The sequence below is a fragment of the Myxocyprinus asiaticus genome, chromosome 40, assembly GCF_019703515.2.
Source record: "Myxocyprinus asiaticus isolate MX2 ecotype Aquarium Trade chromosome 40, UBuf_Myxa_2, whole genome shotgun sequence".
Taxonomy (NCBI): domain Eukaryota; kingdom Metazoa; phylum Chordata; class Actinopteri; order Cypriniformes; family Catostomidae; genus Myxocyprinus; species Myxocyprinus asiaticus.
Window position 1 is genome coordinate 2,164,497 of NC_059383.1, and position 13,404 is coordinate 2,177,900.

Below are 13,404 nucleotides of genomic sequence, written 5' to 3' on the forward strand. Positions count from 1 at the left end.
AATACCGTGTAATATGGATACAATGACAGTAAACAAAATGGAATGGCATTGTTTTGTATGGTAACAAGATAGACATATTTACTTATGTACTCTTATATTAGTGAGTGCATAATGTTGGAGTCCATTGTTACAGTATGTCTTCTTAAACAAAACTTAAGAGCTAACAAGTTGCATGCCCACACAGCTGAGGCTATCATTCAATCCATGACAAGGCTCCTCATGATTCAAATTACATGAAATTAGAAACATCTCCTTGTTACATCAGTGAGGTAGATCAAGGCCCCTTTGAATGGAGCATAGTTGTAATTGACAGCTGTGGCAGTGGGGGCGTGGTCGAGCGTCCGTCTGGAGAGAGAGAAAGCGTTAAGGGTACATACACCTGAGCCATATAATTATTAACACCTGTTGTAAAGCTGATTTGTTATTGTGAAGCTGAAAAGCGCTGGAGTTTATTAATTAAAAGCCTTACCTGTGAGTCAAAGAAACCAGTTCCCTGTGTCCTCCTTCCCCTCCTGGTGTGAAGTTTGTTACAACAGTATTGTCAAAAACAACTGGAACGTCAGGATAATACTGTGCAAAGTGCTGCTCGGACAGAAAAGGGTCACTTCTGAATGAAGATATTCTGGTGAGGGATGATCCCATATCCCTGTCATACATGTCAGCTGCTACTCTGGCATCTTTTAGAAGATCTTGTGTTCCAGTCCCTGCCAGGTGATTTGGTTTCCCTTTAACAACACCACTTTTTTTTTTTTTTTTTTCGTCATGTTCAATGGTAAAACGCTTCTTGAACCTGTTACAGTGAATAACTTGTAAGGGGTATGTAACATACCTGAGATCCTGTGAGCATTCCATGAATGCACAAATCTGTTTATACCAATATGGCACATCTGGCAGGTCAGACTGGATGTGCAGAACCTTGTCAGGCTGTCCTCTGTATCTATTGCTTCTTGATCTTGTAGCTGTACCAGGGCCTCCTTTAGTGGGTAATTTACCTGGTTGTTGATTTCTGGCCACATCCTTTCCACTGTGTGATTCTGTTAAAAAAGGAAAAAACATGTGGGTAGAAGGCTGTTAACATAGTGTCTCTATATTGTTGACGGTTGGGAACTAGAGAAAAGACATTTAAAGAAACTGATTGCAATTGATGGAACTGACATGTTTGTGTTTTTTTTTTTTTTTTTTTTTTTTGTGGGGCAGCCGCATGCAAAATCCTTTATGTAGGCTAGCCAAATCAAATGGAGAATTGCTTTTTGAATAGCTTTTTTTTATTTTTTTTTCATGAAAAAAAACTGTGTGTGATTAAATTGTTACAGTGAGCAATACTTAGTTTTTTCTGATTTGCTAAATCAGAATTTAATTTAAATTCCTGATTTGCTATTTCAAACAAGGACAAATATTATATAAATGTTGTAAATGGGGTGTTTTTTTTTTTTTTTTTTTTTTTTTTTATATAAAGTGAGTAAACTTAAAATTAAGTAATTGACACTTTTCACGATTATGTATTTGCAGCAGCTGTAACTGTAATCTCTATTTTTTTTTTTTTTTTCGATTAATTGTGCAGCCGAAAGTACAGGTACTTATTTACTTTTCACCACTGATGTAATGTAGGCTGATGGCTTGCAGATGGCTAATATTTCCCTTGTTGACTGAGTTTGGCGGTATGGCTCTCTTTGCTGGTTGTGTCTATATTCTGACCTCTCTTGCATGTACAGGCAGAGGTAAAACTCTTTGCCATGATCCACACGAAGTTGATCCCACATTCCATAACATGTTACTGCAGGTCTACATAAACAAGAAATGCTTAATTATTGGTATTATTAGAATTAAATTCTTTCTAACAGAACATAAAATACTGACCTGTACACCTCTTCATACATGGCTAAATTGTTTTTTGCAGGCATAGTTGCATTTGCAACAATTTTCTTGCTTTGTCCATCTAGAGCAACCACATGAGTCACTCCAAACATGACCAGTTTTTCATTTTGGTCCATGTGTAACTTGTGTCCCATATACTCCGCATTATATGGGGTTGGGTTAAAGTTACAGGTACCCTATGCAAGTGAGAAAATATAATAAATTAATAACTTTGGTCCACATAGATGAAGTCTAGGCATTAGGCGTACATGTGTATGGCATACACATCCCTGACTCTTATAAACTCTCGTAAAAACAAAACATAGGACTACTTAACATATTTGATGCCGTTCTTCGTGGTAAGGAGCATGGGTTGCCCTCAGAACACTTCCAGTTCGGCATTCCCCTGCACGTACCCCATGGTTCCTGATAATGTCTTAACAATATTTTAAGCTTATTTTAACTTTCACAACTAAGAAAAAATTATTGTCAATATAAATGTAACAAAAACACCTCTATATTTTGATTAATTTCCTGCTGAACAAACTTCAAAGTGGTTTCAGAATTAAAGCATATGCTTTAGATGTATGAAGACAAAACTGTCCTTCAACACCAGCGTTGCTGCAGAGTTTCTAAAATCAAATTTAAGACTTTAAGACCTTATGGGGCTAGAAAGAAAATAGTAGAGAGTACCTTTCTATCTGTAATGGACTATGGTGATCTTTTATACAGTTGTGATCAAAAGTTTGCATACCCTTGGAGAACTGGTAATATATGTACCATTTTAAAAGAAAACATGAGTGAGCAGGCAAAATGCATTTCTTTTATTTCTTATGGGATACATATTCAACTGTAGGTTATAACAGAATGGCACAATCATAAAACAAAACCTGGCAACAAAGAAAAAAATGAAATGACCCCTGTTCAAAAGTCTGCATACCCTTAGTTCTTAATACTGTGTATTGCCCCCTTTAGCATCAATGACAGCGTGCAGTCTTTTGTAATAGTTGTCTATGAAGCCCCAAATTCTTGCAGGTGGTATAGCTGCCCGTTCATCTTGGCAGAATGCCTCCAGGTCATGCAAAGTCTTTGGTCGTCTTGCATGAACCTAAGTTTGAGATCTCCCCAGAATGGCTCGATGTTATTAAGGTCATGAAACTGTGATGGCCACTCCAGAACCTTCACCTTTTTCTGCTGTAACCACTGGAGGGTCAAATTGGCCTTGTGCTTAGGGTTATTGTCGTGCTGGAAAGTCCAAGTGAGTCCCATGTGCAGCTTTCGTGCAGAAGAATACAAATTGTCTGCCAGTATTTCTGATAACATGCTGCATTCATCTTGCCATCAATTTTCACAAGATTCCCCGTGCCTTTAGAGCTCGCACACCCTCAAAACATCAGTGAGCCACCACCATGCTTCACAGTGGGGATGGTATTCTTTTCACTATAGGCCTTGTTGACCCCTCTCCAAACATAGTGCTTATGGTTGTGACCATAAAGCTCTATTTTGGTCTTGTCACTCCAAATTACATTGTGCCAGAAGCTGTGAGGCGTGTCAAGGTGTTGTCGGGCATATTGTAACTGGGCTTTTTTGTGGCATTGGCACAGTAAAGGCTTCTTTCTGGCAACACAACCATGCAGCTTATTTTTGTTCAAGTATTGTCGTATTGTGCTCCTTGAAACAACCACACCGTCTTTTTCCAGAGCAGCCTGTATTTCTCCTGTGGGTTTTTCTTTGTATCCCGAACAATTCTTCTGGCAGTTGTGGCTGAAATCTTTCTTGGTCTACCTGACCTTGGCTTTGTATCAGGAGATCCCTGAATTTTCCACTTATTAAGTGATTGAACAGTACTGACTGGCATTTTCAAGGTTTTGGATATATTTTTATATCCTTTTCCATCTTTATAAAGTTCCATTACCTTGTTACGTGAGTCTTTTGACAGTTCTTTCCTGCTCCCCATGGCTCAGTATCTAGGCTGCTCAGTCCATGTGAGAGCTAACAAACTCATTGACTATTTATACACAGACACTAATTGCAATTTAAAAAGCCACAGGTGTGGGAAATTAACCTTTAATTGCCATTTAAACCTGTGTGTGTCACCTTGTGTGTCTGTAACAAGGCCAAACATTCAATGGTATGTAAACTTTTGATCAGGGCCATTTGGGTGATTTTCTGTTATCATTATGATTTAAAACAGAGCCAAACAACTATGTGATAATAAATGGCTTCATATGATCACTATCCTTAAATAAGATACTTTCTTTTTTTTTTTTTTTTTTTTCATGATCAGTCATATTTTCAAAATCAATTTTCACAATTTCTGCCAGGGTATGCAAACTTTTGAGCACAACTGTATATGCATTCAGCTGCATCCTTACTTAAGAAACTGGACTCTGTTTATCATGCTGCACTATGCTTTGTTTGTGGTGCAGAGTCACATACTCATCATTGTATTTTGTATGAATCGTTAGCTTGGTCATCCTTATCACAGGAGAAAATTGCATATGTTTTTATTTATTGCCAAGGCACTTTTAGGTAAATTACTCTTTTATGTTTCTAATCTTTTAACCTATCGTACAAATAGTTACTGCATGAGATCTACAACTCAAATTCAGCTGAAAGTCTCAAGGGTACATTCTGAATTTGGTAAAACGGCTTTTTCTTTTTATGCTCCTTGGGCATGGAATGAATTGCAAAATGTAATCAACTTAGATATACTTCCCCCTTTGAGCACTTTTAATGGTCTTTTGCAAACTGTTTTAAAGGAAACTTGCAATTGCTTTTATTGATCTGATTGTATATATCGACTTTTTTTGTTTGTGTATTTTGTAGTATTTTATCTTTTGAATTTTATTGTGAAACTTATATGTGCTGCTGTCTTGACCAGGACTCCCTGGAAGAAGAGATTGTATTATCTCAATGGGACCTTCCTGGTTAAATTAAGGAAATTAATTAAATAAATAACTAATCCAGCACTAATCAATGAAAACTTCTGTGTTGAGTCTAATCTTTCTCCACCCCATCATCTATTAGTTTGTGTAGCAAGAACGCATGGAAAACAATGATTGAACAAATGTACAGTGAAGTTTGCTCTGGTGAATCAACACAGAAACATGAAGTACATGCCAGCTATGAAAGCTTTAACAGAAGGCACTGATGTTTAAATTGGTCTCAGACTGCCAACAGGACAAAATTGGATGAGCATATGGCCAGTATTGAGAAGTATGCACAGTATTTGCAGGGCTCACAGGCCATTGTAACATTAATCCATGAATGCCACAGACAACCTGAGAAGTTCATCTTCAGCTCAGGTTTCACTTTGATTTAGCTGGATTATAGGTGGTAGACGCTCAGTCTAGACACAGTTTCAGTTCAGTCACAACAGATCGGGGGTTGGGAAGTGGTGATTTATAAGGAATTACTTTTTAAAGCATGTTTGGCCATTATTCTAAAATGCCTTTCATATTGTGGTATATTTGCACTATTATAAACCTGCACTAAATTAATGCAGTCACTACATTGTGTCTGTTTTTGACACCATCAGCTCACCTGAGCACCTGAAGCTCAGATTCTCCTATAAGCTTTTAATGAGCCTCCATTGTTCATGTGCACTTTGAACTCAGTGGCAGCCGATCACATCCATGTCTCTGTTTCGGCATACCGTGTTGGAGATGAAGGTAGACTAAAGTCCTCATGTCTTTTTTCAAGCTCTGTCAGATGCCTGTATTCTTCTGCAAAGATCTGTGCTTTGCCTCAACACAACCCAGAGCAGACCACATCACATACACCGAACACATTTACACAACAGCATCAGTCTGTTGAGGAGAACATCAATCCTGCTCAATGCATCTTGAGGCAGCACATTTTCAATGCGTGTGTTTGAGGATTGAGTGCTTTGGCGCAGACTGATCTCACTGGGAAATCGGCATCAAGAGTTCAAGTCAAGTCATGTTCATCAAACCAGCTTTACAGGAAGTCATAGTGTAATGTCTTAAATGTCTGAAAGTCCCCAGTGAACAGCTTGATTGAAAAACTTCATTGAAAATCATGCCTTAATGTTTTCGAATGGTTTAATGTTTTGTCCTCTAGAATCGAGTATGCACCTAGTGGCTGAAGCTGAAACTACAGTTGTGTGCACTTTCGCTACTTTCTCTTACTTCCTTGAATGGATGTGATGTAAAAGGCACAGTGTGGATGGCTTTGGAAAACATTTGGAAAACAGTAATTACAGATTTCTTTCCTGTGTCTTGGTGTCACAGTTTAATAATTCATTAATTATTAAATAATCATAATTCATGCTTGTCTGTTTTTTTTTTTGTTTTTGTGTTGCCCTCTGCCACGTGGTCGGTGTAATTAGCGTTTCTATGGGAATGCTGATTCACACCGCTCATGTGGCAGCACCCTTACCTGTTCCTCATTAGCTTTGGCTACTTATTACGAAGCTACTTACTTCGTTTCTCTGTCTCTTCACCAGATTGTTCCAGTTCCTCTGTCATGCAGTCTCACCATCTGTATGTCTGCTGTCTGTTTTCTTGTTTTGCTCTGTTTAGTATGCTTCTTCCAGTTGGATATACCTCACTCTGTGGATTACCTGTTTACTGGACTCTGTCATCGCCACAGAACTTACACTCGTCATGAGCGATCTCCCACAATTACCTCACCATCCTCTTCAGCTGCACCCGAACCCCTGTCGGAGGAGGAGCCCGTGCAGATTGGGAGAGGCCGGCTGTCACCCGAGGAATGACATCATCGCCTGGTATACAGCTTGTGCCTCTAATGTGGATGACCAGGGCACATTGTCACTTCATGTCCAGTAAAAGGCACTGCTCACCAATAAAGAAGGGGTTAAAGGTGAGCATTACTCCAATGGATAAATCCCTTGGGGTTCAGACTCTCCTAGCGGCCAGGCTGCAGTTTGGCAACAACATCCATTCAATCTCTGCTCTGGTTGACTCTGGTGCTGAAGGTAATTTCATGGACATTAACATCGTCAACCAGTGGTCCATTACTCGACTGAAGGAACCCATAACTGCCAGCACTCTCTGCGAATTACCCTCCTCACTAAGGTGACTCACAGTACTGCCTCACTCACCCTGACTATTTCTGGTAATCATGTTGAAGAGATTCGATTCTTTATCATCCACTCACCCTCAGCTCCTGTGGTTTTAGGACACCCGTGGTTCATTTAGACTGGTTAAAGAGTTCTGTATTGTCTTTGAGTCCTTTCTGTTTGTCTCAGTGTCTTGGTTCCACCAACTCCCTGGTGTTCCGAAATCAACCATGATCTGAGGGTAGTTTGTATGATTGTGCGATTGATCTTCTTCCTGGCACTTCTCCGCCTCATGGTCATCTGTATTCACTCTCTTCCCCTGAGAGGGAGGCCATGGATAAGTATATCAATGTTTCTCATGCAATTGGTATCATCCGTCCCTCTTCCTCTCCGGGCGGGGTTCTTCTTCGTGCAGAAAAAGGACGGTTTTCTGCATCCCTACATTCATTATCAGGGGCTGAATGACATCTTGTCAAATAATCATTATCCTCTGCCATTGATGTCCTCAGCCTTCAAACTCTTGCAGGGGGTATCCGTCTTTACAAAGTTGGACCTCCGCAATGCTCACCACCTAGTCCAGATTAGGGAGGGTGACGAATGGAAGACAGCCTTTAACACTCTTACTGGGCACTTTCAGTACTTGGTCATGCCTTTCGGCCTTTCCAACGCACCAGCTGTCTTCCAGGCACTCGTTAATGGCATGCTTAGAGACGTGTTCAATCAGTTTGTTTTTGTTTAACTTGACAACATTCTATTTTTCTCCCAGAATAGTCGTGAGCATGTCCAGCATGTCAGGAGAGTGCTTCAGCAACTGCTTGAGAATCGTTTATTTGTCAAGGTGGAGAAGATGTTCACGCACAATCGGTTCTGTTCCTGGAGTTCGTCCTCTCAGGTGATGGTATCCGGATGGACCCCGCCAAGGTAAAAGCGGTTGCAGATTGGCCAATTCCAGATTCCTGTAAAGCGGTCCAGCGGCTCCTGGGATTTTCCCATTTTTAGCGCGTTTCATCCAGAACTTTAGTCTGATCGTTTCTCCTCTGAAAAGTTTAACCTCCACTAAGACTCAGTTATGTTGGTCCATGCAGGCTCAATCTGCATTTGAAAAACTCAAAAGATGTTTTGTTTCAGCTCTAATTCTCACAAATCCTGACCCAAAAGAAATCAGCCAAGACCTTGGGGAAAAAAAATGTGGACATCCACATGTCTGGTACATCCTTGGGAGCAATTTCCAAACAACTGAAGGTACCACGTTTATTTGTACAAACAATAGTACGCAAGTATAAACACCATAGGACCACGCAGCCATCATACCGCTCAGGAAGGAGATGCATTCTGTCTCGAACATTCTGCATTCTGAGATGAACGTAGCTTGGTGCGAAAAGTGCAAATCAATTCCAGAACAACAGTAAAGGAACTTGTGAAGATGCTGGAGGAAACAGGTAGACAAGTATCTATATCCACAGTAAAATGAGTCCTATATCAAAATAACCTTAAAGGCTGCTCAGCAATAAGAAGCCACTGCTCCAAAACTGCCATAAAAAAGCCAGACAACAGTTTGCAAGTGCACATGAGGACAAAGATTATACTTTTTGGAGAAATTTTCTCTGGTCTGATGAAACAAAAATTGAACTGTTTGGCCATAATGACCATCGTTGTGTTTGGAGGATAAAGGGTGAGGCTTGCAAGCCGAAGAACACCATCCCAACCGTGAAGCATGGGTGTGGCAGCATCATGTTGTGGGGGTGCTTTGCTGCAGGAGGGACTGGTGCACTTCACAAAATAGATGGCATCATGAGGAAGGAAAATTATGTGGATATATTGAAGCAATATCTCAAGACATCCGCCAGGAAGTTCAAGCTTGGTTGCAATTGGGTCTTCCAAATGGACAATGACCCCAAGCATACCTCCAAAGTTGTGGCAAAATGGCAAGGTATTGGAGTGGCCATCACAAGCCCTGACCTCAATCCGATAGAATATTTGTGGTCAGAACCGAAAGCGTGTGCAAGCAAGGAGGACTACAAACCTGACTCAGTTACACCAGTTCTGTCTGGAGGAATGGGCCAAAATTCCAGCAACTTATTGTGAGAAGCTTGTGGAAGGCTACCTAAAATGTTTGACCCAAATTAAATAATTTAAAGGCAATGCTACCTAATACTAACAAAGTGTATGTAAACTTCTGACCCACTGGGAATGTGATGAAAGAAATAAAAACTGAAATAAATCATTCTCTCTACTATTATTCTGAAATTTCACATTCTTAAAATAAAGTAGTGATCCTAACTGACCTAAGACAGGGAATGTTTTCTACGATTAAATGTCAGGAATTGTGAAAAACTGAGTTTAAATGTATTTGGCTAATGTGTATGTAAACTTCTGACTTCAACTGTAGCTCGTGTGTGTGTGTGTGTGTGTGTGTGTGTGTGTGTGTGTCTCAGCGGGTTTGGGTGGTTTACGAGGACATCTTTTTTTTTTTTTTAGGTTACAAACTGGAAATTACAAGGGTATTATGCTATAAATGAGGAAATTTCTAGTGTCCCCATAATTCAAATCACTTAACATACAAAACAATGTTTTTTTGAAAATGTAGAAAGTTTTTTTGTGATGGTTAGGTTTAGGGTTAAGGTTAGGGGGTAGAATCTATAGTTCGTACAGTATAAAAATCATTGTCTATGGAGAGTCCTCATAAGGATAGCCGCACCATGTGTGTAATAGTGTGTGTGTTGAATGCTTGCAATTTTGACAGAGTTGACGGGATAATGATGACGGGGTCTCGCTGTGTGTGAGGTGTTTTAATGGACACACACAGTCACACCGTTAAGGACGACACAATGCCACAGACTGTCTGCAATAACACAGGTTCATCCTGATCCAACAAATCCCTCTGCTGACGGGATACTTCCTGTGTGCCAAATACACCTCTGAGCTGCTGCCGCCCTCAAAAGTGTCAAAGCTCGAAAACAAAGACAGTGAAATTTGCTGCAGGGCAACAGCTCTACTGAACATCTCACATTAAAGGCACAGTTCACACAAACATGAACATTCAGTCATCATGTACTCACCCTCATGTCCAACCCTTATTATTTTCATTCTTTCGTGGAACACAACAGAAGACATTTTGAAGATGAATGAGAACTGGAGCTTTGAAGCTTCAAAAAAGAGGCAAAAGCACCATAAAAGAATCACAAAAGTGGTATATACTGTTGTCTCTACTTGGAATATAGCATACAGATTGTATGGACAACATTTATGATACTTTAATGGTGCTTTTGCGTACTTTTTAAAGCTTGAAAGCTCAAGACACCATTCATTTGTAATTGCATGGAAACCAGTGACCAGTATTCATTACTCACAATTCCAAGGTAAGAAGCAAAAGTCACATTAAGTATCATAAAATAATTCCATATATCTTCCTAGTCTTTTGATCCAATAGCTTTGTGTGAGGAACAGACTCAAATTTAAGTCATTATTGACAAAAAATTTTGACTGAACATTATTGACTCTGCTGCAACTCTGCTGCAACTCATACATGTTAACAGATTCAAACTTGATGCATCGACAGTGGCATTTAGCATCATTGACATCAAACTTGACACAGCATATTTAAATTGAACACAAATACGAATGACATTACATTTGGCTCTGTTCCTCATACAAAACAGAAGAGAGTAATACAAGACACGAGGGAGAGTACATGATGACATAATTTTTATTTTGCATGAACTATTCCTTTATTTCTGCTCCACTAATAATCACTGTTTTCAAACAGATTCCAAACGAAAAGACTCTCAAACAAATAGTGTTTTGATACTTTTGTTAGAAATCAAAAATCAACCTTACTTTAATTTTCTTTTGGATCTTTTTTTTTTTTTTTTTGGCAGCCACTTTTATCCAAAGTTACTTGCAGTGCATTCAGTGGATTTTATCAGTACATGTGTTGCCTGAGAATCAGACCAGAGACTGCTTAGCCCTAGACGGACCACTAGAATGGGAGAAATTGGAACACCCCAATATGGCGGATGTAGAAAAGAAAGTCTCGCCTTACAGGTATAAGAGAAAATTACCTTTTAGATACAGACATCACCTCGAGAACACGCATGCGCATTAGCTGGACCAACCTGAAAAAAAATTGTTTTTTTTTAGCGTGATCTGAGCTAAAGAAGCACAATTTAAGGTACTATGGCTTGTAACCAGAGAAAATAACTGCTCGGGAGTGTTCCCAAGATGACCACCCAGTGGACTGACTTGCCTTGAAAGACTTTGATCAAACACATGACCATGGGATTATGAGTATCAGTTGAGCTACAGGAACATACAGTATAGTCTTTTATACTCAACTCTGCATATTAAGCTGAGAAAAAATTTGAACATTGAAAAAATTACTAGGGATGGGTATTTGAGTAATTTTGTAATCAAGTACTCTAACCCACAAAAAATGAGTAACCGATTACTTGTAAATTAAAATGCATGTTAAAATAACACGTATAGCACGTTTGTGAATAATATATTTGGTTTTATTCACAAACGTTACCAAGAACGGCTTTAAAATAAGACAACTTCAACAAACTATGCTTTTCTTTTGGTAAAAAAAAATTAAATGAGGCGAGGAACAGGGGAGGACTTTCTTGGAAGAATCACAGTATTTTCTTGTTCCCGGACTTTGCGAATTCGACGAGAGATACGTGAGCGATTCAAGGAGTGTAAGAAACTCTTGCATCAAAGAAATATAGTTTTTGCACTGATGTTTCCGGCCACACTGAGAATAGAAACGAAGGATGGTCGCAAAGTATTCACGTGTCCGAAACAAGCACTGTCTTTAATAAAATCTATGAGTGAGTAAACCATTGGGGTTTTTCTCATGTAAGTGGATCGACTCGCTGTTCATTGACTCTACTGTTGGAGGAAGTTGGGCATCATTTTTGTTTCTTTTTGCGTTGACTCCGCCTGGCGGCTGGAGTCTGTTTGGTGGAATAACACTTTTCCTTAAAGAATCTTTTGCATTGACGGAAGATTGCTTCTGCACTGAAGTTCCCGGCCAGATTGAGATTAGACACTATGGATGGCTGCAAAATGTTTACATGCCCACACAAAGGATGTCTTTTTTACAGTTGGCAGTCTGAGTAAGTCATGGTGTATTCTTTTCATGTGCCCTCTGAGTGAACTTGACTCTTGATCACCCGAGGAACCGGGATTCCTGTTTTGCTGCATGGTTCCGCCTAGCGGCTGGAGTTTGCTTCGTGGAGTAACACTGCTTTGGGACAGTTTTGTGGATGAATCTGCATGTTCTTTGTTCTTATGCCTCCTGTTGGCTGAGGTTTGATTTGCGGAGTTTTTCTGCGGGACATTGGAATGATTACGTCATCTGCTGCATTCATAAGCAACCAGTTCACTGTTCATCTGTTTGACTGTTCGAGGACACTGAACGGTTTATAGTGGCTGGAATTTTGTTCTGTGGAAGAACACATCTTTGAGTCAGTTCTGTGAATTAATCTATACGTTACGTGTGTTTATGATGCCTATTGGCAGAGGTTTGTTTTACAAAGTATTTTCTGATATGTAATGTTGCCTTACAAATTTGTGAGGCAAAATTGAGCAATCCGATGGCAAAGTTGTCGCGGGGGCTCTTGCAGGCGTGCATGGACATTTTGAGTTTGGAGGGATTGACGGTGGTTGGCGCTCTCGTGCACAGGGTTAATGCGCACATTTTCTTTTTTTTTTTTTTTTTTTTTGGTTCGGGGGGGAGTTTGGGGTTTGAATGTTGCACTAATGGGGATTGTGATCTGTATAATCTTGTTTTTGACACATTTGTTTTTCTTTATATTATATCAAGATGTCAGTCATTAATATGAATGGATTATCCCTCTCCACATGGAATGTGAATGGGTTGGGGCACCCCATAAAAAGAAGAAAGGTTGTTACTTTTCTTAAGCATAAGAAATATGATATAGTGTTTCATCATCTTTCCCCACAGGAAGCTGAAAAATTTGGGAAGATATGGGGTGGACATGTTTTCTTTAGTGTTGGCTCAAGTAAGAGCAAGGGAGTTATTATATTGATAAATAAACATCTACAATTCAAATATCTCAAACAGATTAAGGATAAATAAGGAAGAGTCATTACTGTTTTAGTTGAAATTCAGGGACAAAGGCTGATTTTGGCTAATATTTATGTACCTAATGCTGATGATCAGGGTTTTTTTATAGAACTTGAAGGGATGTTGCAAACCATTGGCACCCCTTATGATATAATATTGGGAGGAGACTTTAATCTTTTGATGGACCCAGTTCTTGATCATAGTGAAGCGAAAGTGTGTAAGCCCCCTAGAGCAACAGTGACACTTCACAGGATGTGTAAAAATCTTGGTCTTGCAGATATCTGGCGACTTTTGTTCCCATCTGGTAGGGACTATACATTTTTTTTCATCAGTCCATAAGATTTATTCTAGAATAGATTTTTTTTTTAACATCTAAATCCCTCATTTCATCTGTAGTCAATTGCTCAATTGG

The 13,404-nt window shown here is 39.5% G+C and overlaps 1 protein-coding gene across 2 annotated transcripts in view; it reads right to left on the reverse strand.

Moving 5' to 3' along the window:
- The window catches only part of LOC127430693 (uncharacterized), a 27,523-nt gene continuing 14,119 nt past the window's right edge, over positions 1 to 13,404 (reverse strand). The window contains exons 2-6 of one of the 2 annotated variants that reach the window (XM_051680663.1): positions 1,858 to 2,051; positions 1,586 to 1,782; positions 830 to 1,034; positions 470 to 582; positions 1 to 345 (exon numbers count right to left, since the gene is read on the reverse strand). In XM_051680663.1, coding sequence (XP_051536623.1) covers positions 528 to 582; positions 830 to 1,034; positions 1,586 to 1,782; positions 1,858 to 2,051 — 651 coding nt within the window. In that variant the 3' untranslated portion in view covers positions 1 to 345; positions 470 to 527. Of the gene's footprint in view, positions 346 to 469; positions 705 to 829; positions 1,035 to 1,585; positions 1,783 to 1,857; positions 2,052 to 13,404 lie in introns of both variants that reach the window. The other variant, XM_051680664.1, reaches the window with a different exon arrangement.